Below are 24,675 nucleotides of genomic sequence, written 5' to 3'. Positions count from 1 at the left end.
GTGATTATCGTCCACGAGATCGGACGAAACGACTTGCCCCCGGACACCAACGGGGACTGGAGCCACCACAGGAGGTTTTCCCTGGTGCGATGACTCAACGAGATCTGAAGATCCAGAGATTGAGGTCGCCCGTCCCACTTGGACAAGATCTCCGCTTGGAGACCCCGCGTGTGAAACTGCGCGAAAGGAATCGCCTCGAAAGCCGAGACCATCAATCCCAGACATCTCATACACGTCCGCAGAGACGAGTTCGGAACGTCCCTGAGGGACCTGACTTCCTCCTGAAGAGTCCTGAGTTTGTCTTCCGGCAGGAAGACCTTCGCCTGCACCGAGTCCAGTATCATTCCCAGATAGGGAAGACGAACCGACGGACTCAAAGTCGACTTTGGAACATTTATCGTCCAACCGAACTCCTGCAGAGTTTGCATCGTGACAGACAGGTCCTTCTCCAGACCCTGACTGGTCGCAGATCGAATCAGAATGTCGTCCAGATACCCCAGGACAGAAATGCCCTGGGCTCTCAATAATGCCAGAACCGGTGCAAGCACCTTGGTGAAGACCCGCGGAGCCGAGGCGAGCCCAAAGGGCAACGCCACGAACTGGTAGTGATCCTCCGCAATGGCAAATCGAAGGTATCTCTGATGACCCTCGAATATGGGGATGTGAAGATACGCATCCTTCAAATCGATGGAGGCCATGAATTCCCCCGGAACCAGGGCAGCCACCACCGAGCGCAGGGATTCCATGCGGAACTTGCGAACCCGCACAGAGCGGTTCAGAGCTTTCAAGTCCAGAATTGGACGAACCTTGCCCTCCTTTCTGGGCACAGTGAACAGATTGGAATAAAACCCCCGAAATCTGTCCCGATGAGGCACCGGAACCACCACTCCCTGAGCCCTCAGGTCCCGCACCGCCAGGCGCAGATCCCGCAGGCGCTCTGGAGACAGTTGTAGATTTGAGGGAAAAAATCTGCTCTCTGGCCGAGAGAGAAACTCGATCTTGTAACCAGATCGAACGATTTCCAGAACCCATCTGTCCCGCACACGGGCCAACCAGGGCTGAAGAAAACCGAGCAAGCGTCCCCCCACCCCAAAACTGGGTGAGGGCGCCCCTTCAGGCCGAACTGTTATGGGCCGCAGGTCCGGATTGGCCGGACTTCTGTTTTCCAGACCAGGGCTTCTTCTGAGAGCCCTGGCCCTTGAACGGTTTGCCCTTGTAGTGCGGCCGAAAGGCACGAAAGGACCCCTGAGGGGGCCGAAAATTAGCATGCTTCTTCCCAGAAGCCCCCTTAGCCTTGGGGAAATGGGGCAAGAGAGTGCTCTTACCCCCAGTAATCCCCTTAATCAACACATCCAGGGACTCCCCAAAAAGGCGAGACCCATCATAAGGCAGATTGGCTAAGGTTTTACGTGAAGATTGGTCCACCGACCAACATTTCAACCAAACCAGGCGGCGAGACAACACCGCCACGCTGTGCACACGCGCGGCCAACGGAATCAGGTCCAGGTCCGCATCACACAGATACATGACACCCTGGTGGATCTGATCCACCATATCCAGGGTCGCCGCTGAGGCCGAATCGGCCACTAGGACGCGCCTAAGCATCTGCGTCCAACTTGCGATCGCCTGGGCCGCCATGAGAGAAGCAAACAGAGCCTTAAGCATAGAACCCGTAACAGAATAAGTATGACGGGCAAGAGACTCCAGTCTCCCATCCGTGGCATCACGGAAAATAGGGGATCCCTCTGCCGGGATCGCAGTGGCTTTGTTCAAAACCGCAATAGCATGATCTACTGGCGGAGGCACACACCACCGTTCATCAGTGGCAGGCGAGAAAGGATAACGCAGCTTAAATTTACTTGGTACCGCAAAAGGCTTGCGCAAATCGCGCCATTGGTCCTTAACAGCGCGCTGAAAATCAGCATTGCAGGGAAAGACCTGCGGCGTCCTGCGTCTTCTCTGCGTCCCATAAGCCGCCAAGGCAGCTGGGGGACACACCTCGTCCTGCAAACGTAGCGTCTGCTTAATGGAAGCAATCAACTCATCCATGATTGCAAGCTCTTCAGGCGAGCCAGGGGGAGAATTATCAACCCCCTCAACTTCTGCCTCTACCTCAGACCCCACTAGATCCAGAGAGGAGCGGGACCCCGATAGGGGGGTCCCCGCCAGAACAGCCCCATCACCTTCACCCTCAGAATCAGAGGACAGAGCAACTCTGGGCCGTTTAGTAGATTGAGCAGCCACCAGCATTTGCACCTGTGCAGCAAGGCCAGCCACAATAGTGGCCAAATCCCCCCCTGGGGGGGAAACAGCGGTCCCCTGGCTTTCCACCAAGACTGTGGGAAATTTGCCCTCCTGAGAATCCATTGCCCCTGTATGCCAGACAACCAAGGGTTAACTGCCCCCTTACAGCAAGCGCGGCAAGCGCAGCCCACCGCACCACACTCAGGCACAATGAGACCCCCACAGGGAATATACAGACTGAATACAGGCAATGGAACACAGGAATAGAAGGATAAAACCTGAGGAGACTCCGCTGCTGCTGCTGCCTCGATCGGTGCTTCCAGGAGAGAGGAAGTGATGCTGCCAGGGCGCTCTATGTAAGCCTATGGAGGCTACAAGAAAATGGCCGCCGTGCATGTAAACCATGCGGCCGGAGCGGGCGCCGGTAAAATGGCGCCGTTTGGCGCCGAAATCGCCGCTCCACAGTGCATAAAATCACACACAATATCATCCCATAATATGGATACATGTCAGATCGCCGCAGCGATCGCTGTATATGCCCCAACATGCCATTAAAAACATGCCCCACAGCACACAGCTCCTCACACTGCCCAGCCTGACATACTCAGTGTCATACAGCTCCCCCCCCCCCTTGCAGCCCACAGCATGCAGCCGAGAGATAGGGAGACAAGCAGTGTGATTAAAGGCAGGTTACACAGTCCCAGACTGAGACCCCCCCAGACAGACAGGTCCCCACATAGATACACTTACCTCACATGGCGTGGGGAACCCGCACAGGCGAACAAGCCGCTGCACATGAGGCAGGGAGAGTCGCTACTCAAGACGCACACAATGGCGGTTCAGAAACCGCACAGCGTCCGGTGAGGTAGCCACCTCACCAATCATCCCTGCACCGAACAGGGATGGGTCGTTCACCGTGCCAGGAGCGTTACCTGGCTGAACGCTCGATGGCAGACTGGGAAGCCACTGACCCACGACCTGCGACCAGGGGGATCAGCCCGAGACCCAGTCCGCATGATCCTCTTCGTCCGAAGAACTAACTAATGCTGACAAAAATAACAGCTAAGTAAAGGTAGAGAGAAAACTCAAACAAAATATCAAAAAGAAGAAAGAGTCTGGGACAAAAAGTCCCAGCACAGAGAGAGCCAGCCACTCCTGACAAGCTAGACATTAAAACTGAGATATGGTTGCAGGAAGTAGGAGGGTATTGACTGAGGGGACCACCCCTTGAGGGTGGGATATGTTAAAGCTTTATTGTTAACATATTCTGTTGCCTAGCTACTCCTTCGGAGCAAAGTCTAATACCCCCATATGTGACGAATATGAAGAGGCGGCGACTGTCGGAGGACGTAAGAGAAAAAAGGCTTGCACTACTTCAGTAGTGTGTAATGAATCTAAAATATATGAAAGTCTAATGTTTATCAGTACATTACAGAAAATAATGAACTTAATCACAATATGCTAATTTTTTGAAAAGGACCTGTATGTGCTACCCACATGCAGCTCCAGGGTGAATGCAGGGGCTTAATTGCTCATTTGAATGAGCCCTTACGTGTCTTCATTGCAGTTTTTTGTGGTTATTGCAGTTAAAGCTGAGTTCCACTCCCTCTGACATGCCACATTTGGAAAGTCATATTTTTGGGGGGGAGCGGGTACCAAAATTTTGACAGGTACCCACTCCCACATTCGCTCGGGTCACCTAGGTGGCTCGAGCGGAATTTTTCCTCTCCCCTTCCTCCCTGCAATCTTCTGGCACACGTCACAGATCCCAGAATACTGCCAGTCCACTCAGGACGTACGATGCGCAGTGCGCACTCGGCTATGAGGCTGCAAGCTGTCACAGCTGGTTGCCCACACTAGTGATGCCGACGCCGCAGGGAGAAAAGGGAGAGAACCGAGGCTCCCGCTGGCCGCATCGCTGGACCATGGGACAGGTGAGTGTGTGTTTATTAAAAGTCAGCCGCTACACTTTTTGTGTAACCCTACTTTAAGTCACAAGAGAGTCACTTTATTAGATTACTAATCTGCAAATTAGCAGCCCCTCCAGACAAACAAAACAAAAATATTAAAGGAGTTGTAAAGGCAGGAGGTTTTTTATCTTCACGCATTTTATTCATGAAGCTAAAAAGCCTTCTACGTGCAGCAGCGCCCCCCCCCCTCAGCACACTCTAATACTTACCTGAGCCCTATTTCTATCCAGCAATGTCCACAAGTCCCTTGGCCGTCCAGAACCCTCTCTCCTGATTGGCTGAGACACAGCAGCGGCGCCATTGGCTCCCGTTGCTGTCAAAGTCAGTTAGCCAATCATCACAGAGGGGGTTGGGGCCAAATGGCAGCTCTGTGTCTGAATGGACACACTGCGCTTCAGCTAGGCTCGGGTCCCCTCATAGCAAGCTGCTTGCTGTGGGGGAACACAACAGGAGGGAGGGGCCAGGAGCAGCCATGAGGGACCCGAGAAGGAGGATCCAGCTGCTCTGTGCAAAACCAACTGCACAGAGGAGGAAAGTAGAATAGGTTTGTTATTGGAAAGAAACACAGAGACTTTACAATCACTTTAATAGCTTAATTGGAGAGATCTATACAGAGCAACCTTTGGAAAGTATAGAATCATTTTATTTTAGTAGACCAGATTAAAAAAAATAAAAATAGAGACAATACAAATACAGACACTTGCCTTAGTACGAGAGCCATAGCATACTAATATCATTCTTTTCTAAAAATTTAAAAGACAAGATAGAAAAAAAAAAAAACAAAGAAAAATTTTGAGCTTACAATCAACTCAAACAAATTTGGTTAGCTAAGAAACAAGTCCCTGCATCTTCTATTCATAATTAGGTCATATATTAGTGTCATTCCCCATTCAGCTCAGCTGACGTATATTACAGCTGCCTAACAAGACTCGGTTTATGAAAGGTTGTAGCTCCAGCGTGGATATCAATAAAGATATTCTGGCCAAGTTCCCAGTATGGACAAATGGAATAAGCCACTACTTCAGTGAGAGCAGAAAAGCATTCATAGTAAATGTATTTCTCTAGATAGCTGCATTGTAAGAAAGCTGAAACAATCCTTCACTTATCTCTGGAGTAAAATAAACATGCATGCCTGACAGTAACAAGCAGAGCCTAGGCATAACCATGTTGTCTGCCATCACACAGCAAAAGGCCTGCCTGCTTTCTTTGCATTCAGTCTCCCCAATGGTTTGGAGGTATATTGTAAGCACAACCAAACCTTACTGGGTTTAAAAGAGAAGGTATTGTTGTTTATGTATTCTCTTTATTAGGTTTAGGGCTAGTGTTTAAATTGAATGCATTCAAATATTATAGATTTACTACTTGCATCCGACAGGTAAGCAAGCTCTGAGAAACGACATCCACATTCTGAAAACAGGTTTACAACTCTATTGTAAAATCCAGCTGGAATGCAAAAGAAATTAGGATTACACAGACAGCTGAGAGTTTTAAAGACTGGATGTTTTAAGAACTTACAAAGCCTTCCAGGACTCTGCATTACTAACAGTCTCAAAATACCAACCAAATCATTCTCTTCGTTCCTCCCAAGACCTCCTGTTCTTTAGCTCCCTTGTCAACATATCTCATATTTGATTCCAGGACTTCTGAGCCTCTCCCATCCTCTGGAGCTCCCTACCCCAATCTGTCCGACTATCTCCTACTCCAGGGATAGGGAACCTATGGCTGGCGAGCCAGACATGGCTCTTTTGATGGCTGCATCTGGCTCGCAGACAAAAAGGGTCTCCTGCTATGAGTAATTCATTATTAGCACCGAGTCAAGTCCATGCCTGCGCGCTGCGGCCACACTGGTTGCTAGTATGCAGCTTGGTGTCTAGCAACCAGTGATGTCACGTGACGTCAGCGTCCTCACGTGACAGCGGGAGAGCGAGGGCAATGGTCAAATTCCTCCTCCGCTCCTAAAAATTTACTCCACCCACCACCTTCCTCTTCTCCAGGCGGCAGCGCGGGCTCAGCGTAGAGCCGAGGGAGGTCCTGAAGCGACAGGTCAGTCAGTCAGACTCGTCAGTGTAAATATTTTGCGTTCTGTGCTTCCCCTGTCTCAAGTAATTGCAAATACTCTCAGAAAGAGTATTTGCAATTACTAAGTTGAGACAGGGAAGCACAGAAAGCAAACAATTATAGGCTAGCCTGCACCTTCTTTTTTTATCTTTTATTCACAGTTTACAGAGGCTCCCAATACCCTCACTGAAGAAGTGCTGCAGGCCTTCAGCCGTATATACAGTGGAATTCTTTAATAACATTTCCCCAGACATTGACATTTTGGCACATGGGCTACACATCCACTTTGTTTGCGCTAAGGTTATTTCTCCTTTCCATTGTCGTGCCCTGCAAATCACACTAGTGTGAACATGGGAAGTCAACTTTAATATTTCAGCTCTTTTAACCACTTCAGCCCTAGAAGGTTTTACTCCCTTAATGACCAGGCCATTTTTTGCAATTCGTCACTGCGTTACTTACTTAAATAAAGGTTCCCGACTGCTGAAATATAGTGTATGGCTCTCACGGTAATTACATTTGAAAATATGTGGTGTTCGTGGCTCTCTCAGCCAAAAAGGTTCCTGACCCCTGTCCTACTCCCTGCTTTTTAGAGAAGCCTATCCCACTCCCACCTAACAACCGTACTTTTATATTCTCCATCAGCTCATCCCCCGTTATCTTTTGTATCAATTGACCCTACCTTTTAAGATAGTAAGCTCTAATGAGTAGGGCCCTCTGATTCCGCCTGTATTGAATTTTATTGTAGCTGTACTGTCGGCCCCATGTTGCAAAGGACTGTGCAAATTGTTGACGCTATATAAATCCTGAATAATAATATTAATGATGATGAAGGTGCAACCCTTTACTAGTTTGTTCTAGAACCACTGCCAGGTTTTCATTGCTGTCTGTATGCCTATTATGGAGACTGATGCCAACTGTCCTGGCCTCAATGTAACCTGCAATGAAATTAAGGGTAAATCCAAAAACGTGGGTTGTCAGCAGAGCAGGAAGGAGAATATTCCAATGGGCACACCTATTCCATTGACAACTAAGAAGGGATTTTCCTAACAATGAAAAAATATCCCAGGAACATAAGTCTACAGGAGAGGAAGTGAAGGGAAATCTTCCTAAGGGCTCTTTCACACGGGCACTCCGTATATCATCCCATTTTTTTGCGGATGAAAAACGGACATAATGCATGTCAATGGGATTGCGGATGTCAGCGGATGACTATCCGCTGACATCAGATTTTCGTCCTTTCAGTTCTGTTCCGTTTTTTGGAACGGAACAGAACCCTATTTTTCTTCCGTTTAAAAAATGGAGCGGATGCCAAATCGGATGTCAGCGGTGTCATCTGCTGACATCCGCAATCCCCATAGACATGCAATAATATCCGTATATCATCCGCAAACGGATGGGATGATATGCGGACATACGGAGCGGAGGACACAAGTGTCATCTGTGTCCGTGAAAAAAAAAAAAAAAGTGTTGCAGCGGAATGAATAAAAAAAAAAAATTGGAGCGGCCGCGTGAAAGAGCCCTAATGATGGCAAAACATGGCCTTGGTTTTTAACCTTCCCTACCCCACCCTAAATTTAAAAAAAACAGATATACTTTAATGTAATCCCTTGAAGAAGTTCCCAGTAATGCCCCCCCCCCTCCAAATACTCACCATATCTGCGCTAGAACTGGCGGATGTAACCCAGACTGGAGGAAGAAATTTCTAGCCTGGTCTCCTGCAACAAACGCAAAAGTTTAAGAATAAAACAGAGAGCAAGATACAGCACATAGTGATAGTACATCTGATCTTGTAAATGCAAAATCTGCAACTCCCTACCAAAAGGGAGCACACTATTAAAACTACACTCTATGGAAACCAACTATTGTGCTCTCTAACAGACTCTGTCAGGGGAGTAGCTCTAATATTCACCTTGACATTTATCTTAAAACAGCCGGCTACCCTGTAAACCAAATTCCAGTGGTTGCATATATTCCTGTTTTCTCAAAAGGCACCAAACCTTAAAAATATGCAGGCCAGAGTTCACCGGTTCAAAGCACCACCTTCTACAGTTCTTAGAGACAAATATAAAGCGCAGAATTGCGCCAAAAGTGACTAAAGAGTTCTAGTAAAGTACTGTAAGAAATATATGCCCAAAATGGGCTGTATTTTTTTTTTTGCCACAGTTCTAGCATGGCATAAGAGCAAGTTTTTCTATGCTGTGGATAATTAAACACACACAGGTCTTGTCCCTCCTCTAGCCTGTGACTGAACAGTGAAAAAGAAAAACCGACCTATGAACTCATTCCTCTGTTACTCTGCTCTTCTCTTATATAGTGTGCTGCTTGTTAGCATATGAGCACTACAAATGGTTCTCTGTGCTGCTTTCCCCTCTCCTGGTCTAAGCTCTGTGTGCTGCTTTTCCTTCTCCTGGTCTAAGCTCTGCTGCAGCGGGGACTGCAAGTTGCTGGGATCATGTCAAATTTAGATACGAACACTGAAATACATTTAATGAGGCAATAATGAATAAGCAGCTGCCTTAATTTTAGCAAAGTAAACTAAGCCTGCAGATATAGAGAAGGGACCCTTCATTGTCAATTGTCATTGTACAATTAGGAAATATGTACAAACTGGGACTCTACCAAAAAACGTTCTTAATTTCTAAAAGCATAACTCCCTTTAAAAAAAAAAAAATGGTGGGTATCTGCACCAGATAGTCAGGACCCAGAAAGATTGTGGGCAATGCAAAATAAATCATTTCCTGAGGTCATAGAAGCGGTTTCTGTGAAATAGGTTGCATTTAAAAAAGACCAGATAACTATATGTACATATATTTTGCAGGTGAACTCTGCCATGATTTTAAATTTATTTGATGAATATGGATTAAAGTACATTTAAATACATAACATTTTTGGTTTGCGGATAGAGTGGTAAAGGGGTGACCCTTTCGTCAGAAACCCTCAATTTTTCCTGCTAGTCACTGTCATCAGAGCAAGGAAGAACGGCCTAAAAAGGGAATGGTCTCAATTTGAGAAAATTTTCTCAGAAGTTAAGGGAAATCTCCACCAGCATGCAGATGCACTATACACTCACCAGACTTAATTGACCCCTATTAAAAGGGAGTGAAACTGCACATATGGGAAAATCCAAGAGGTCATACATGAGGTCACAGGAATGATTTCAAACCACTACTGTTGCCATATAGAGAGGGAGAGGAAGAAACACTCTCATGGTGCTGTATATCAAATAATTTAAAAAAAAAGGTTATATTGCACTTACATCATTCCAGCTGATTGAAAATGAACCCCTGAGGATATCAGATAGAACTGACAAAACGACATTGGGTGGTGTTTGAGATATGCAATTTCCGGTCATCTGGAACGCAGGTGGAGCGCAAACCGGCATTCCTATACAATACATGCTGATCCCTGTCTTCTTTAATGTAAGTGCAATACAAACTTCTTTTTTAAGAAAATGATTTGATATACTGCACCATGAGAGTGTTTCTTCCTCTTCCTATCTATATGGCAACACTGGAGCTTTAAATACGCTATTTATATACATATGGAACGGATGACAGCAGCGGTTTGAAATCATTCCTGTGACCTCATGTATGACATCTTGGATTTTTCCATATGCGCAATTTGACTCTCTGTAATAGGGGTCAATTAAGTCTGGTGAGTGTATAGTGCATCTGCATGCTGGTGGAGAGGAACCTTTCCTATACTCACTGAGGAAGCAATTCATGTTTGGGATTATATATGGACTTCACAATTTATGTATTTTTTTAGGATTTAAATGAAGATGTATTTGTCTATTCACTAGGGATCGACTGATATCGTTTTTTTTTTTCATTGCAGATACCGATATTTTGGTCATCGCGTATCGGTCGATATGGGCCAATATTTTCGTACATTAAAAAAAAATTTTTCTTTTTGGTTTTAATTTGACAGGTACTCTTGGAGGGATCTGGGTGTCTAAAATACCCAAAACCCCTCCTCTGCACTTAAAAGCATTCAAAAGCATGCAGCAAGCAAGATTTTTTATCACCACAATGGAAGCACAGCGGACCAAAGTGAAGACATACATAGAATTTAAAGGGAGGCATTTTTTCTTGAGCTTTTCTTGCACAAAGAAGTGCAGATAATGGCCGACAAATTAAAATTCATTTAAATTCATTAACATAAAAAGCAGAATACAATTACATATAAAAATATATATTTAAAAGGAAAAAGAAAAAACTGTCTGTCTTTCGGTTTTCGGCCAAGTGCATCCTGCATTTTCAGTTTTGGCACTAAAATTTCCATTCAGTGCACCTCTACTTTTGAATGCCACAAAAAGTATTTAATCCTTCAGTTATTTTTCCTATGGAATACAGAGCTCATTTGTCACAATAAAGTGGGAGTTAATGATTGATTTGTGCAATGTTAATTTTATTTTGCAGTACAACAAACATGCAATTATCCAGCGAGACATTGCGGAGGGGAAAAGGGAAGGATCCTGGAATCTATACAGCAAAAATATCATTAGCAAGTTAACCAAATTACTGTCCGTGAGCGAGGCATGAATTTGCCAAAATGAATTAGTAAGAGTGAGTCGGATAAACAGTACTCGGAAACAGCACATACATTCATCTGAATTAATCAGATTACGGGCAAGATTAGCAGAAGAAAATCCCATTACCAAGAGGATGGATTGGATAGAACACCAGTTCACAATTTCTAACTACCACAGCCACAAAGGTCTATGCCTGCCATGTTTTCCCTGACCAAATCTCAGTTCAGGTTACATTTGGGGGGGGGGGGGGGGGGGGGGGATACAGCATCCAAGAATTTTCCTTAACCTCAGTTCTGCAAAAAACATCCGAAAACTACACCGGCTACATCCTTATATGAAAGATCCAATTACCTGGCTGTCATGTCTATCCCTAGGCTCAATTGCTTTTCTATCATCTGACCAGCAAACAAGTAGGCAGATCCGTTCTGATATCACTGGCTACAAGTTTGATCCAAGTCACTGGTACAATTTGTACTCAAGTCAAAGTGATCAGCATGACAGTCTATTACTTGTCTTTCAATAAAGTACATTACAGAGGACCTGCTGTTATATATTGGTTTATTTACAGAGTCCAGGAACTGCCAGCATGGAAAAAAAATTTTGAAGACCATTACCAGTGATGTAGCCAGCGGTTGGTTGGAGTCCATGGAACTGCTGGTCATGTTTAGCTCTCTCCTCCACCGTTATAGCCCAGATGTCCAAATTCCCAGCTTGGGGAAGAAATAAACACACAAGGGGTTAAATGAGATGGATGTAAAGTAGGTGACCGCTTATTCAAATCTTTCAAACAGGCACAAAAAATACATACTTTAACAAGTTTCCACCCAGGCCAATTCTGACTGACATTTCTCTCCTACATGTAATAATCAATATTTTTTTTACTATAAAATTACTTCGAACCCCAAAACATTTTTTTTTTTTTTTTTTTAGGCAAGACCCTAAAGAGTTAAATGAAGGCTGTTGCAATTTTATTTTTTTGTTAAACGGTTTTGCGCACAAGTTTTTCAAACGCAGTTTTGGAAAAAAAACACTTTACTGAATTTTATTGCACACAATATACTTTATAATATCAATTTTTGTTCAATTAAAAGATGATTTCATGCTGAGTAAATAGATACCCAACATGTCATTCTTTAAAAAAGCGTATTCCCATGAAAAAGCACCAATGTATGATACCTAAAAATCTCCATAGGGCGTCACTTTAAAAGCCTTTACAGGTTACCAGTTTAGAGTTACAAAGAAGGTCTGGAGCTAAAATTATTGCTCTTGCTCGGACATTCGCAACAATGAGATCACCGTTTACATATGCGAGCATTTGCGTTTACGAGTTAACATAGGGGATAGATAAAAAGGGGTATATGAAGTCACTTAAGATTTTTTTTTTTTTTTTTTTTTTTTTTTAATACATTACACTGTCTTGGCTCTTTTTTTTCAATCAAACTTATTACTTTCACAAAGGATGACCAACACGAAAAGCATGAAACAAGTGGTGTGTTGGGCGCTTGTGCCGATGGATAGGACCCGCACTGTAGATGGAATGGAGGGATGTGGATCCTAATGTAGCAAAATCCGATGTTGGTTCCTGAAGGCAGCACTGTGAGCAGGCAGAAGCCGGAATCCCGCTGGCACATATGTAATTAGAAAGGACAGGCGCCACTCAGTAATATAACCACAATTTATTGAACAAAAATATAGCACACTTACATGTAGGTAATGTGTGGGCTTCTCCTGTTATTCTCTCAACCCCGTGGCATGGCGCTCTCTTTCTCACAGCCGAACCAGCAGCCGGGAGATGACGCCGCCTCGATAGAGTCCAATGGGGGAGCAGGATTAGTCCAGCAACAGCGGTGAGCCGCTTGTCCACCTATGATGACGTAACGCGTTTCGGAGCATGCGCACAACGCTCCTTCCTCAGACCGAAAAGCATGGGCAATGACAAGTCCTCTTTATGGAGCGATCTGGGGTCTATTTGACCCCAAATCTCTCCTCTGTCTGATCGGCTGCAATGGAGTCCAGATAGGTCGGATTGGCTGCTTTCCTGGCCGCTGACGGCCAGGCAAACAAAGAGCAGAAACCCGAAGTGACTAAATCCTCGTCGCTACTGATTTCCGGGGTCACAGAGAGGGAGAAACAGGGTGGATCTGATTTAAATCAAGTCGATTTAAATCACTAGTAAAAAGGCCTGATTTAAATAATCATTTTTAAGGAGCGACTGTCCTCTGTCCCACTGTTGACTCACTGACAGTCCCATTCACTTTAATAGGACAGCTGGTGATGCGGCAGTGACACAACAAGGCGAGGCCCAGCAGGTGAGTGGATGCCCACTAACAGGCGCTGCCACATTGGATCTGAAATTACAGGTGCTTCTTAAATGTAAGGACTCATTCTTTCTGGTAGTTCGTGTGAAAGCATCAATGCAGTACATGTTGTTATGTCAGCTTGCAGAGCTTGGATTCATTGAATGAGTTTACCAAAAAATGTAAATACCGCAGAATATACAAGCCTCATGCTACATAACTAAGCTCCATTTCATGCTGAATAAACAAAATTATTAAAGTATCCTAAATAGAAAACTATCTTTAGATTTTTACTCCAAAAGCATATTAAAACAAAATTTGATAAAAAAAAATAGAATTTTTGAATAACCATATTATCCATTTCTCCGATGTTCATTGATGGACACAGCTCCTTACCTTCTTGACCATTGAGTTATACTGCCCCCTACAGGACTAGGACACTAGGCAGGAAAAAAACTTGACTACGCCTATGGAGCAGTCCCAGAGGGTATTCTCCCATTCTCAGCTATAGGCATTCAGTTTTGTTACAAGCAGTGTCAGAAGAAAGCCAACTCCACAGATGTGTGGGTGCTGTGTCCGTCAAGAACATCAGAGAAATAGATTTTACGGTAGGTCAAAAATCCCAATTCATCGACGGACACAACCAATTATCTTCTTGACCGTTGGGACGTCCCAAAGCAGTGTCAAACATGAGGAACCTCTGGTGGATGCCCTGAAGGGCTTCAATCTTGTCTTGAGACCTTAAGGGAGGAAAAAACATCTTATGAGCCGAGAAGAATGGCCCTCGTCTACAACAGGGCTCCTTGCCTGTGGAAGAAGAGTGCTCTTGCCTCCTGTGAGGCCCTTAATGATGTCATCAAAGGAAGCTCCAAAACCAGCGATCCCCCACAAAGGGAAGATAAGATAAGGCTTTCTTAGAAGTCTGGTCCGCAGACCAGCATTTCAGCCGAAATGCTGGTCTGCGGATAAGCCGATAATACGCCGAAGGACAACTGCTGAGACAGACAGTCCACTGAGCCGCACCCAAAGAGGCATCACAAACTGTAGCTCCTGGACCAACTGATCCCCCAGCTCCGCAAAGGCAGGGGGTAAGCCGTACCCCCTCTAGGTCCCGGCGTAAAAGTTAAGCCCACTCAGTCAGAGTTTGCGACACCAGGGCAATAGTAGATATCTGCCCAAAAGCCAAACCAGTCACAACGAACATTTGGCGGGTCAGAGACTCGAACCTGCTATTAGTCAGATCCTTAAAGGCCGGGGACTCCTCAACCGGAATTAAGGTGGCTTTATTTAACCTGGAAACCGGCGAGGCCACTTTTTTTTCCTCCGCCTGCTGAAAAGGGAATCTATACATTGTATATTTTATAAATCCAAAACATTTTGATAACGGGATGACACCTGCCGGTGCAAACATCATCCCAGTATAACCACTTCATTTGACGTCCTACAGGCAGGAAGTGGTAGGGAAGGACACAGATTTTTGTGACCGTAGAAAAAAATTGGATTTTTGTACTTCCCGTAAAATCTATTTCTCTGTGTTCGACAGACACAGCACTCCATAAATCATAACTACTGGGACGGCCAAAAGCTGTGTCAAGACGAAAATGAGGGGTGGGGAAAATAACCCAAGGCTAAACATAAGAGCCCTAAACAGGACACAGGAGCCCAATCTGAAAAAATAAAAGGTTAAAGAAAAACACCCCTCAAGAGGGAACAACCCCTCTTAAAAAGTAGTTTGCAAAACTTTGCAGCCAAAAGAAGCACCCTCAGATGCCAAAGCATCTACCTTATAGAATTTTGTCAAGGTATGCACCAACGACCAAGTGGCCACCTTCCAAACTTGCGATATTGATGCCTGATGACGGAAGGCCCAAGAAGTACTCAGCGCCCGAGTAGAATGCGCAGCGACAGGCCTATTCTATTAAAAGTTAAAATTTCCACCTTTCCCTGAGTCACCGTCTGTCTGATTCATCTGGAGATCCTAGCCGAAGAAGCGACCAGCCCTTTTCTTGGTCCATCCGTAACCACAAAAAGGGAGTCTGACGTCCAAAAGGACTCCGTAGCTGCCAGATGCATACCTAGGATGTGATTCGGGTGTAAGTGAAATTCCTTGGAATGAGCCAGCTTAGGACACAAAGAAGGCAACACAATGTTTTCATTCAAATGGAAGTCAGAGACCACTTTGGGCAGGAATGATGGCCAGGGACAAAGAACCACTTAATCCCTATGGACCACTAAATAGGGACTACAACAGGATAATGCGCTGCCAAGTCGGATACCCTGCGGGCCGAGGTAAATGCCACCAAGAATGCCACTTTCTAGGAGTACTTAAGCAAGGAAATCCAGTGGCGTACCTAGAGCATTTGGCACCAGGGGCGGATCCTATATCTGGCAACACCCCCCCCCCCCCCCAACTTTAAAATGTAAAAACACCCACAAAAATTTGAAATGTTTTCAAGAATATTTATTGCACAAAATTCACAGCCCCCCATCACACTGCCCCTTGCAGTCTGCCCCCCGTCTCTCTAATCACAGTTCCCCCTTTTGCACTCTCTGCCTCCCCTGCACAGTCCTACCTTCTAGGGATGCACCGAATAATCGGCGGCCGAACATTATTCGGCCGAAAATAGAAAAAATAGCACTTTCGGTGTTCGGCCGAATAAGTCAAAAGGCCGAATAATTTTGTGCCGAATAATAGGGCTGAACGATAGTCGATATGATATTGACTATCGTTCTGTGGCCGTAGGCGATATACAAATCGCCGAGGTCACGATATTTACAGGGGGAAGGGACTCGGAGGAGGACTCACAGACTTCCGTGTTAGGCAGGGGAAGCCGGGACACTTCAGCAGTGAGCATACATACATTACTCACTCGTGCACTGCAGCCCGCCCCACACATTCAGTGAGTCTTACTCTCCTCCCTAGTTTTTTCAATGGCACATTCAGGAAGCCAATCACGCCGTGATTAGCTGCACAGCGAACCAATCACGCGTGCCTGCACACCTGATTGGTTCCGCTGTGCCGCTACTCACGGCGTGATTGGCTTCCTGAATGTGCCATTGAAAAAACTAGGGAGGAGAGTAAGACTCCCTGAATGTGTGGGGCGGGCTGCAGTGCACGAGTGAGTAATGTTTGTATGCGGCTGTGCTCCTTTCCAGGCTACTACTAGTCCACCTCCAGCCTCCTACTACCACCACTATGAGAGACTGTCTGTCACTGTATAATCTGATCGAGTCCACACTGACACTGACTGACTGTCACTGAGTAATTGATGTTACCACATTAACCCTGACCTGCCCAGTGCCCTGTATCTGCAATTAAAATTTACAAGGCTGCCTGCATGCTTCCTGATTTCCATTCCCAGCATCCTTCCCAATCCCTACAGTGTCACTAACATTAACCCTATGGTACAAGGCTGCAGTGTGCACTGAATCCCATTCCCTACAGTAACATTTAGGGAGAGAGAGAGAGAGACATGAGAGGACAAGAGAGAGAGAGAGACATGAGAGGACAAGAGAAAGAGAGAGTGAGAGGACAAGAGAGAGAGAGAGAGAGAGAGAGAGAGAGAGAGAGAGAGAGAGAGAGAGAGAGAGAGAGAGAGAGAGAGAGAGAGACACGAGAGGACAAGAGAGAGGACAAAAAATTGGCAAAATAAATGGAAAAAATGCAAAACACCGCGTTCGGTATTCGGCCTTCGGCCAAACATTTTATTATTATTCGGCTTCGGCCAAGAATTTCATTTCGGTGCATCCCTACTACCTTCAGCATAAATAGATAGCTAATATTATTAGCAATGAGTTTAAGTTTGAGTAAGAGAGATTGGAGATTTGCTAAAGGAGATATTAAGAGACTGCAGACATGATACAGGAGATGGTGAGAGACTGCAGACATGATACAAGAGATGGTCAGAGACTACAGACATGATACAAGAGATGGTCAGAGACTGAGGACATGATACAAGAGATGGTCAGAGACTGAGGACATGATACAAGAGATGCTCAGAGACTGCAGACATGATACAGGAGATGCTCAGAGACTGAGAACATGATACAGGAGATGCTCAGAGACTGCAGACAGGATACAGGAGATGCTCAGAGACTGCAGACAGGATACAGGAGATGCTCAGAGACTGCAGACAGGATACAGGAGATGCTCAGAGACTGCAGACAGGATACAGGAGATGCTCAGAGACTGCAGACAGGATACAGGAGATGCTCAGAGACTGCAGACAGGATACAGGAGATGCTCAGAGACTGCAGACAGGATACAGGAGATGCTCAGAGACTGCAGACAGGATACAGGAGATGCTCAGAGACTGCAGACAGGATACAGGAGATGCTCAGAGACTGCAGACAGGATACAGGAGATGCTCAGAGACTGCAGACAGGATACAAGAGATGCTCAGAGACTGAAGACATGATACAAGAGATGGTCAGAGACTGCAGACATGATACAAGAGATGGTCAGAGACTGCAGACATGATACAAGAGATGGTCAGAGACTGCAGACATGATACAGGAGATGGTCAGAGACTGCAGACATGATACAGGAGATGTTCAGAGACTACAGACATGATACAGGAGATGCTCAGAGACTGAGGACATGATAGAAGATAGAAGAGCACTAGGGGGGTCGGAGAGCACAGGGGGAGCAGAGAGCACTGGAGGAGCTGAAGGGCACGGTGGGGGGGGGGGGGGACTGGAGAGAATTAAGAGGGGGTTTGGAAAGCATTGTAGGGGGTTGGAAGGCGCAGGGGGTGGAGAGCACTGGGGGGGGGACAGGGAGCACTTGGGGGGCGAGCAGGGAAAACCAGGGGGATGGAGAGCACTGGGGGGGGACAGTGAGCACTTGGGGGGCGGGCAGGGAAAGCCAGGGGGGTGGAGAGCACTGGGGGGGACAGGGAGCATAGGGGGAGGGAGATGAAAAGCACTGTGGGGAGCTGAACAGCATCGGGGGGGGGCTAGAGAACAGGGGGGTCTAGTACACTGGGGGGGCCTAAGAGCACTGGGGGGGGGGATTAGGAGCAATGGGGAGCCAGCAAAAGAAGTTGTATAGGAGGGGGATGGGGCAGCTGCATATAGATGAATTGATCTTTCCCTATTCTTCCTGCAGGAGGGAGAGGAGGAGAATCAGTTATTCAGAAGCTGCAGGAAGAATAGGGAAAGATGAATTCCTCTATATGCAGCTTCCCCATCCCCCTCCTATCCAGCACACACACTTGGACAATGGGCACGCACTCACCTTCTTTCCGCCAAGGCTCCGCCCCTTCCTCCCGTCCAGGCTCCGCCCCCTTATTCGTCCCTTGGGACAACTAGTCCCAAAGGAAACCCCCAAGGGAAGATTATGGCCACCATGATGATTGGAAGATCTTTGCTTGATTCCTCGCAGGAAGAAGCCTGAGCCGAGGATGATACTGGCCTTACCGTGACCCTTGGACGCCTGCCATAGGAACCTGTGATCTCACTACAAACTTCGGTATCCACCTGTTGAGCCGAACCTGCTAAAGGAGCTGTATGTAGGACTGCGCAAACAACTGTTTTGAAGGTGGATACCATCAGAACCTGTATGCAAATCGGGAGAGAGAACTGTCTGTGAGACAGCAGCCGGTGAATCACAGCCTGTGGTTCCGGAAATTTGTCCAGAGGAGGGACCACCCTGGTAATTAAAAGTTAATTAATTCCCTGGACAGGGATAGGGGGGACCTTAGGTAGTTGGGACATCACCTGAACCTTTGCAGGAATTAAATCCGCACAAGGAGACCCAGGACCTAAAAAAACCTGAAAAAAACATGGAGGTCCACAAGGCTTGAAACCAGTGAAGATGTCCCTCCACCACAATAATGGGTGAGGGCAGTCCTTCATGAAGGGGTCTTGTCTGTGGGTCCAGAGAAGCTAGCTCTAGGCTTACCAGAACAAGGTTGCTTGGAACCTCCCGGAGAAGATTTGAAAGATCCATTTCCCTTATTCTCCATCCCAGAAGCACAAAATAATTTTCTATGGGCTGAGGAGTTGGGCCCCCAATCTGCGATGAAGCTCCTTCCCTTTCCTTGACTGTGGCAAGAAGGTACCCCCCCCCCCCCCATGATACCCTTAATGATGTCATCCAGGGTAGCCCCAAACAGGAGATCGCCTTGAAAGGGCAGATCAAAAAGAGCTTTTTAAAGGCTTGGTCTGCAGACCAATTCTTAAGCCACAACTTGCGCCTAATCACCACCGCTGAAACAACGTTTGGAAAGCACAGGAGCTGTATCCAAAGCTGCATTACAAATAACCTGCAGCCCATGGACCAACTAATCCACTAAATCAACATAAGCAGCAGGTACCTGCTCAACCCCCAGGGCCCTGGCACAAAAGCTTGGCCCATTCAATTAGGGTCTGAGACACCAGGGCTGAGGCAAAGACTGGCTGCAATGCCGAACTAGCCATAGTAAAACATGCTGCGTGTCACAGACTCTGCTTTCCTATCAGTCGGGTCCTGAAAAGATTGGGGATTCCTCTACTGGGATCATGGTTGCTTTGTTCAACCTGGAAACAGAAGGGTCCACCACTGGTGGACTAGTCCACTTTTTTAAAAAAGCGACTCCTCAAAAGGGTAATGTACAGCAAAACGTTTGGGGACCACAAATGGTCATTTTGGTTGTTCCAATTCCATACAGAAAAACCTGTCGAAATAAGGCATAGAAGGAAACCCCTTTGGAGTGCGAGGTGACTTATGCATACCAAACGAAACAGCCACATCCATGGCTACATCACATGCATCCTCCATTTTTAAAGTCTCACTCACTGCAGTGATAAGTGCATAACCAGCGCTTTTTCATTCTCTGCTGCGACCATGGAGGAATCGTCCTCACTATCTGATAGATCTGGAGGTGTGCTATTAAGCCCCCCTGGACGGGCAGCGTCCATGGTGGCATCAGGCTCAGAATCAGAGGAGACAGAATGAGCAGGGGGAAGGCGGGGGGCGCATCCTCCTTGGTCTTCGCCCAAACGCCACTTCCATCCTGGACATTAAAGAGGTTGTAAACTCGTTTTAAAAATTTTTTTTTTTTTTTACAACCTGCAATAGAAAGACATAATGAGCTAGTATGCATCGCTAGCTCATTATGTCAGAAACCCAGCTCACTGAGGGATTTTTAAGGATGAGAGGAGGGATCCTGCAGGCAGGTCCGACTGTCCCTGGAGGTTAGCCGCATCCACCCCAAAAAAACTCCAAAAAAAGGGGAGAGGGGGGACTCGACTTACCCTTCCATGGTGCGGATAACGCTCCTGACAGATTCCTCGCCATCGTAGAAGGGGGGCTGTCGGCAAAGGGACTGCTGCGACTCAGACCCAAGGCTGGTCGTATGTGACCCTGCAAGATGTTTAACTCTCGGACCAGCCTCTGTTGGAGAGCGGGTAGCTGCGGTCTGCACGCGCTCGCTGGCTGGGCTAAGGGGACCACTGGAGCTAGATAATGCAGCCCGGCAGTTGATTGTAGAGAAAAAACAAAAAGAGATTAGGAAGTAGAAAAAATTGCCAGGACCAGAGATCCCAGCCGGGAGTCTAGGTCCTTACTCCTGACTAGACAGATTAAAACTGGTTACCTAGAGCAGAGAGGGGGGTTATATACCAGCTGACGATGGTCCATGGGCATAGCCGGGTGTTTTTTTGTTCTGCCTAGTCCTAATCCTGGAGGCGGCAATATAACCCAGTAGTTCTGATTTATGGAGCGCTGTGTTAGTCGACAAAGGAAAGAGAAAGACCTACAGTATATTATCAGCTCCTGAATACTATTTGTTACAAAGGCTAAATCCATTTGTGTTCACACACCCAACTGGCTGGCAGCCACATGTATCTAACATTTTTCATTTTAATGAGTCACATGGCTAGAACACATGCAAATATAATTGTGCTGATCAATGATTGCTTCAGCTGCAGAGAGCACAAAAACAAATTCAAAAACCGCTGTCGATTTCTTTTTTGTTTTCCAGGCTCAGGCTTATAATAAGCAGATCCACTGTTAAGGCCCTTTCACACTTGTGCAACTTGTCATGCAACTTTGGACATCAGAGTTGCATGACATTTCGTTCCCCATGTTTTCCAAGGATACCCATTCATATATGCACAACTTAAAGTTGTAGCAACTTCAGAGTAGTTCATGCACTACTTTGGTCCGAATTTCATGCAACTTCAGGGCCATAGACTTCAATGTTAACCCACAGAAGTTGCATGAAAGTCATACCTGAATGTTATACAATGCAACTTGTGTGCAAAAGTTGTCCATTAAAACTGGTCAAAGCCAAAGTCGTATCCAAGTTGCACCCATCCAAAGTTGCATCAAAGTTGGACTCCAAAGGCAGCGCAACTTTGGAGTCGTACAAGTGTGAAAGGGGCCTAAAAAGCAAATGCATGCATATTGCAACCAGTGCACCACAAGAAAGAATATCCATGCATTTTCTCTATACCTCATTACTTGAATTTCACCAGTTGGCTAAGAGTCCAAATATAGCACTAGCTGGCACGCCAAAGGTGCTAAACTGCCATCACGACATACCAGACGTCAGAACGCAGCAAGCTCTGGAACTGCCATAAGACTTGACTGATCCAGCCTTCCAGTAATGGTGCCTGGAAGCCAGCCTTTAAACACGCCCATTAGGGAGAAAGCCAGTGAAATCTGTAGCCACAAAAATGCAATAGTGTTTTTTTGTTTTGTTTTTTTAGCAGTATCAAAAACTGATTTTTTTATTTGTACCTACAAGTAAGCCTATAATAAGGCCTACCTGTAGGTACAGTAAATATCCTCCTAAATGAAGTCACTAGCACATACGCACTGCACGCTGCAAAGACAACATGTCACCCATGGAGAACGCTGTCCTGCGACTAACTGCTGCGCTCATTCAAACGGCCAGAGCACACAAACCCAAACGGAAGACCAGGGGAAAAATGGAAAACCAGGGGGAAATATGGAAGCCCTATGAGCTGGCACAGGGTGCCATTTGAGTGCTTCATTTTAAAGGCAAGTCTGCCATAATGTAATTTTTTTTTTTTTTTTTTTTTTTGCGGTTTACTATAACTGTTAAATGGGTGGCTGGTATTCCATGTTATTGATACTCATCTCCTTTCCCCATCTGTGTTTGGACAAAAAATTCCAGGTTTTGAAGAAAAATATTTGCTCAGTTGTACAGATGCATGATTTTACATTGATCTTGCTGCCAACAAGATCAAACTGAAAAATATTGCCCATACACTGCAAGCATGTAAAGTCTGAGCCAAAATAACATGACTACAGAGAAAAAATGTTCCCCATTTGCTAAGACACTGCTCCACACTAACTTTCAGTGCTCCCCATATAACCAGAAACCTAGGCGGCTATCTATGACGGAATGCCCAGGAAGCACTAGAAGCCCTATAGCAGTGATGGCGAACCTTGGCACCCCAGATGTTTTAGAACTACATTTCCCATGATGCTCAACTACATTGCAGAGTGCATGTGTATCATGAGAAATGTAGTTCCAAAACTTCTGGGGTGCCAAGGTTCGCCATCACTGCCCTATAGAGTGCGCCTTGACAGGGAAAGGATGAATCTGACACTTTATGGAATAGGCCTGATCCACTATCTATCTGATCCATCTGGAATGGGTCGCAGAGGAAGCGGACAACCCTTTGTGCAGTCCATCCGTGAGCACATCAGAGTCTGACTTCCTTAAAGACTCCATAGCTGCCAGTAACACCCTAATTGCCAGGACCACATCCAATGCATGCAAGGTAATTTGCTTCGGATGTTTAGGCCTGGGAAACAGGGAAGGCAACACAAAGTGTTCAGTCAAATGAAAGTCAGAGACCACCTTAGGAAGGAATGACGGACAGGGGGAAGCACCACCTTTTCCTTGTAAATCACCATAAAAAGGTGAATGACAGGATAATACCGCCAGTTCTGACACCTTGTGCACAGAGCTGAAAGCCACTAAAAAAGGCCACCTTCTGGAACAGCGAAAGCAGGAGAAGCTCCCGCATATTTTCAAAGGCAGGCTTCTGTAGAGCTGAATGCAACAAATTAAAATCCCAAGGTGGCAACGTAGCTTGCACTGAAGAAATCAAATTTCGGACACCCTGAAGAAAGGTACACATCAGGGAGTGTGTGGCCAAAGTTCATTGGAAAAAAACTGCCAAAGCCAATACCTGGGCCCCTGATGGTACTCAAGGCCAATTGCTGTACAACTAGGGATGCACCGATCCGATATTCGGATCGGAAATCGGCCCCGATCCAGACAAAATAGCTGGATCGGAGATCGGTAAAGTTCAGCCGTCCCACGGGCCGATCCGGTTTTTGCTGAGTAACAGGTCAGCCATCCCTTACTAGGTGCAGTACTAGTATAGGATGGGAACCGCTACTTCCTGTATAGGTCAAGCTCACATGCGGAGTGATATCAGATACACTCCGCCTGGGAATGGAGGAGCCATACACATGAAGCAACAGCTTTGCAGCCGCTTGCTTTGTGTGTAGCTCCGGATCGGTTCCGTATCGGTGATTTCACCTCCTCAGATAGATATCGGTATCGGCTCCAAAAAAGCCGAATCGGTGCATCCCTACATACAACCCCCCATTGAAGGAAGGTTAAGATCCGATCCACCAAGGAGGAGCGAGGATGAACACCAAGAGACTTACACCACACAATGTATCGTATTTCTACGTACAACGGTAAATTTTCCTAGAAGTAGGTTTCCTAACTTTCAACAGCGTAGGAATCAATGATGCAGACAAACCTCTATCCTTCAGCACATGGCATTCAACAGCCAAGCCATCAAAAAGCCAGCAGAATGGAAGATTTGTCCTTGGGACAGCAGATCCTCCCCGAGAGGAAGTCCCCAAGGAGCATCGGCAACCAGTCGCATCAAATCGGCCAACCAAGACCGGTGAGGCCAGTCCGGAGCCATTAGAATGACCGGAATCTTTTCTGCCTCCATCCTGCACAGGAGTCATGGCAGGAGTTTGAGAGGACTGGAAAGAATCGGCAGCCCACCTTAGAATGCCAGCTACTTACCGAGTTGTTGGGACCCTTCTTGTACCCCTTTGGTGATGGATATAGATCATGGCTGTGGCCTTGTCTGAATGAATTCGTACTGGACACCCCTGAAGATGAATTGTCCAATGAGCCAGAAAAGTCTGATCATTCAGAGTTCCAGTACATTAATAGGCAGTATGGAATCTGCCAGAGTCCAGACCCCCTGAGCACATCTGTGCTGAGGACGTCTCCCCACCTGAACAGGCTGGCATCCGTGGAGACAACCGTTCAGTACAGGGGGGAGGGGGGGGGGGGATTTCCCTGTCAAAGCACCGGAGAACAAAGCCACCTCTAGAGACCTAGGATCCTTGTCCCATTTCACCAGAATCTCTTTTGCAGACATCTTGTATGGAACTGTGCAAACAGACTGCCTCGAAGGTGGACACCATAAGGACCAGCACCCGCATGAAGTGCGGAGGGATGACCATCAGCTAAACAACAGAAGCTGAACTGTTTCCTGCAATGTCTGGAGTTCTTACAGAGGAAAAGTTAGACCCAGAAAGTCCAGTTTTTGAGGACAGAACCAAAAGCAG

At 46.4% G+C, this 24,675-nt stretch overlaps 1 protein-coding gene across 3 annotated transcripts in view; it reads right to left on the bottom strand.

Moving 5' to 3' along the window:
- The window catches only part of ITSN1 (intersectin 1), a 348,624-nt gene that overhangs the window by 263,218 nt on the left and 60,731 nt on the right, over positions 1-24,675 (bottom strand). For all 3 annotated transcript variants that reach the window (XM_082244896.1, XM_082244893.1, XM_082244894.1), the window contains exons 3-4: positions 11,421-11,516; positions 7,924-7,987 (exon numbers count right to left, since the gene is read on the bottom strand). In XM_082244896.1, the coding sequence (XP_082101022.1) occupies positions 7,924-7,987; positions 11,421-11,516 (160 nt within the window). The remainder of the gene's footprint in view (positions 1-7,923; positions 7,988-11,420; positions 11,517-24,675) is intronic.

This window comes from Pelophylax lessonae (genome assembly GCF_965119305.1).
Source record: "Pelophylax lessonae genome assembly, chromosome: 2".
Classification (NCBI taxonomy): domain Eukaryota; kingdom Metazoa; phylum Chordata; class Amphibia; order Anura; family Ranidae; genus Pelophylax; species Pelophylax lessonae.
This window is presented reverse-complemented; position numbering and strand designations above follow the sequence as displayed.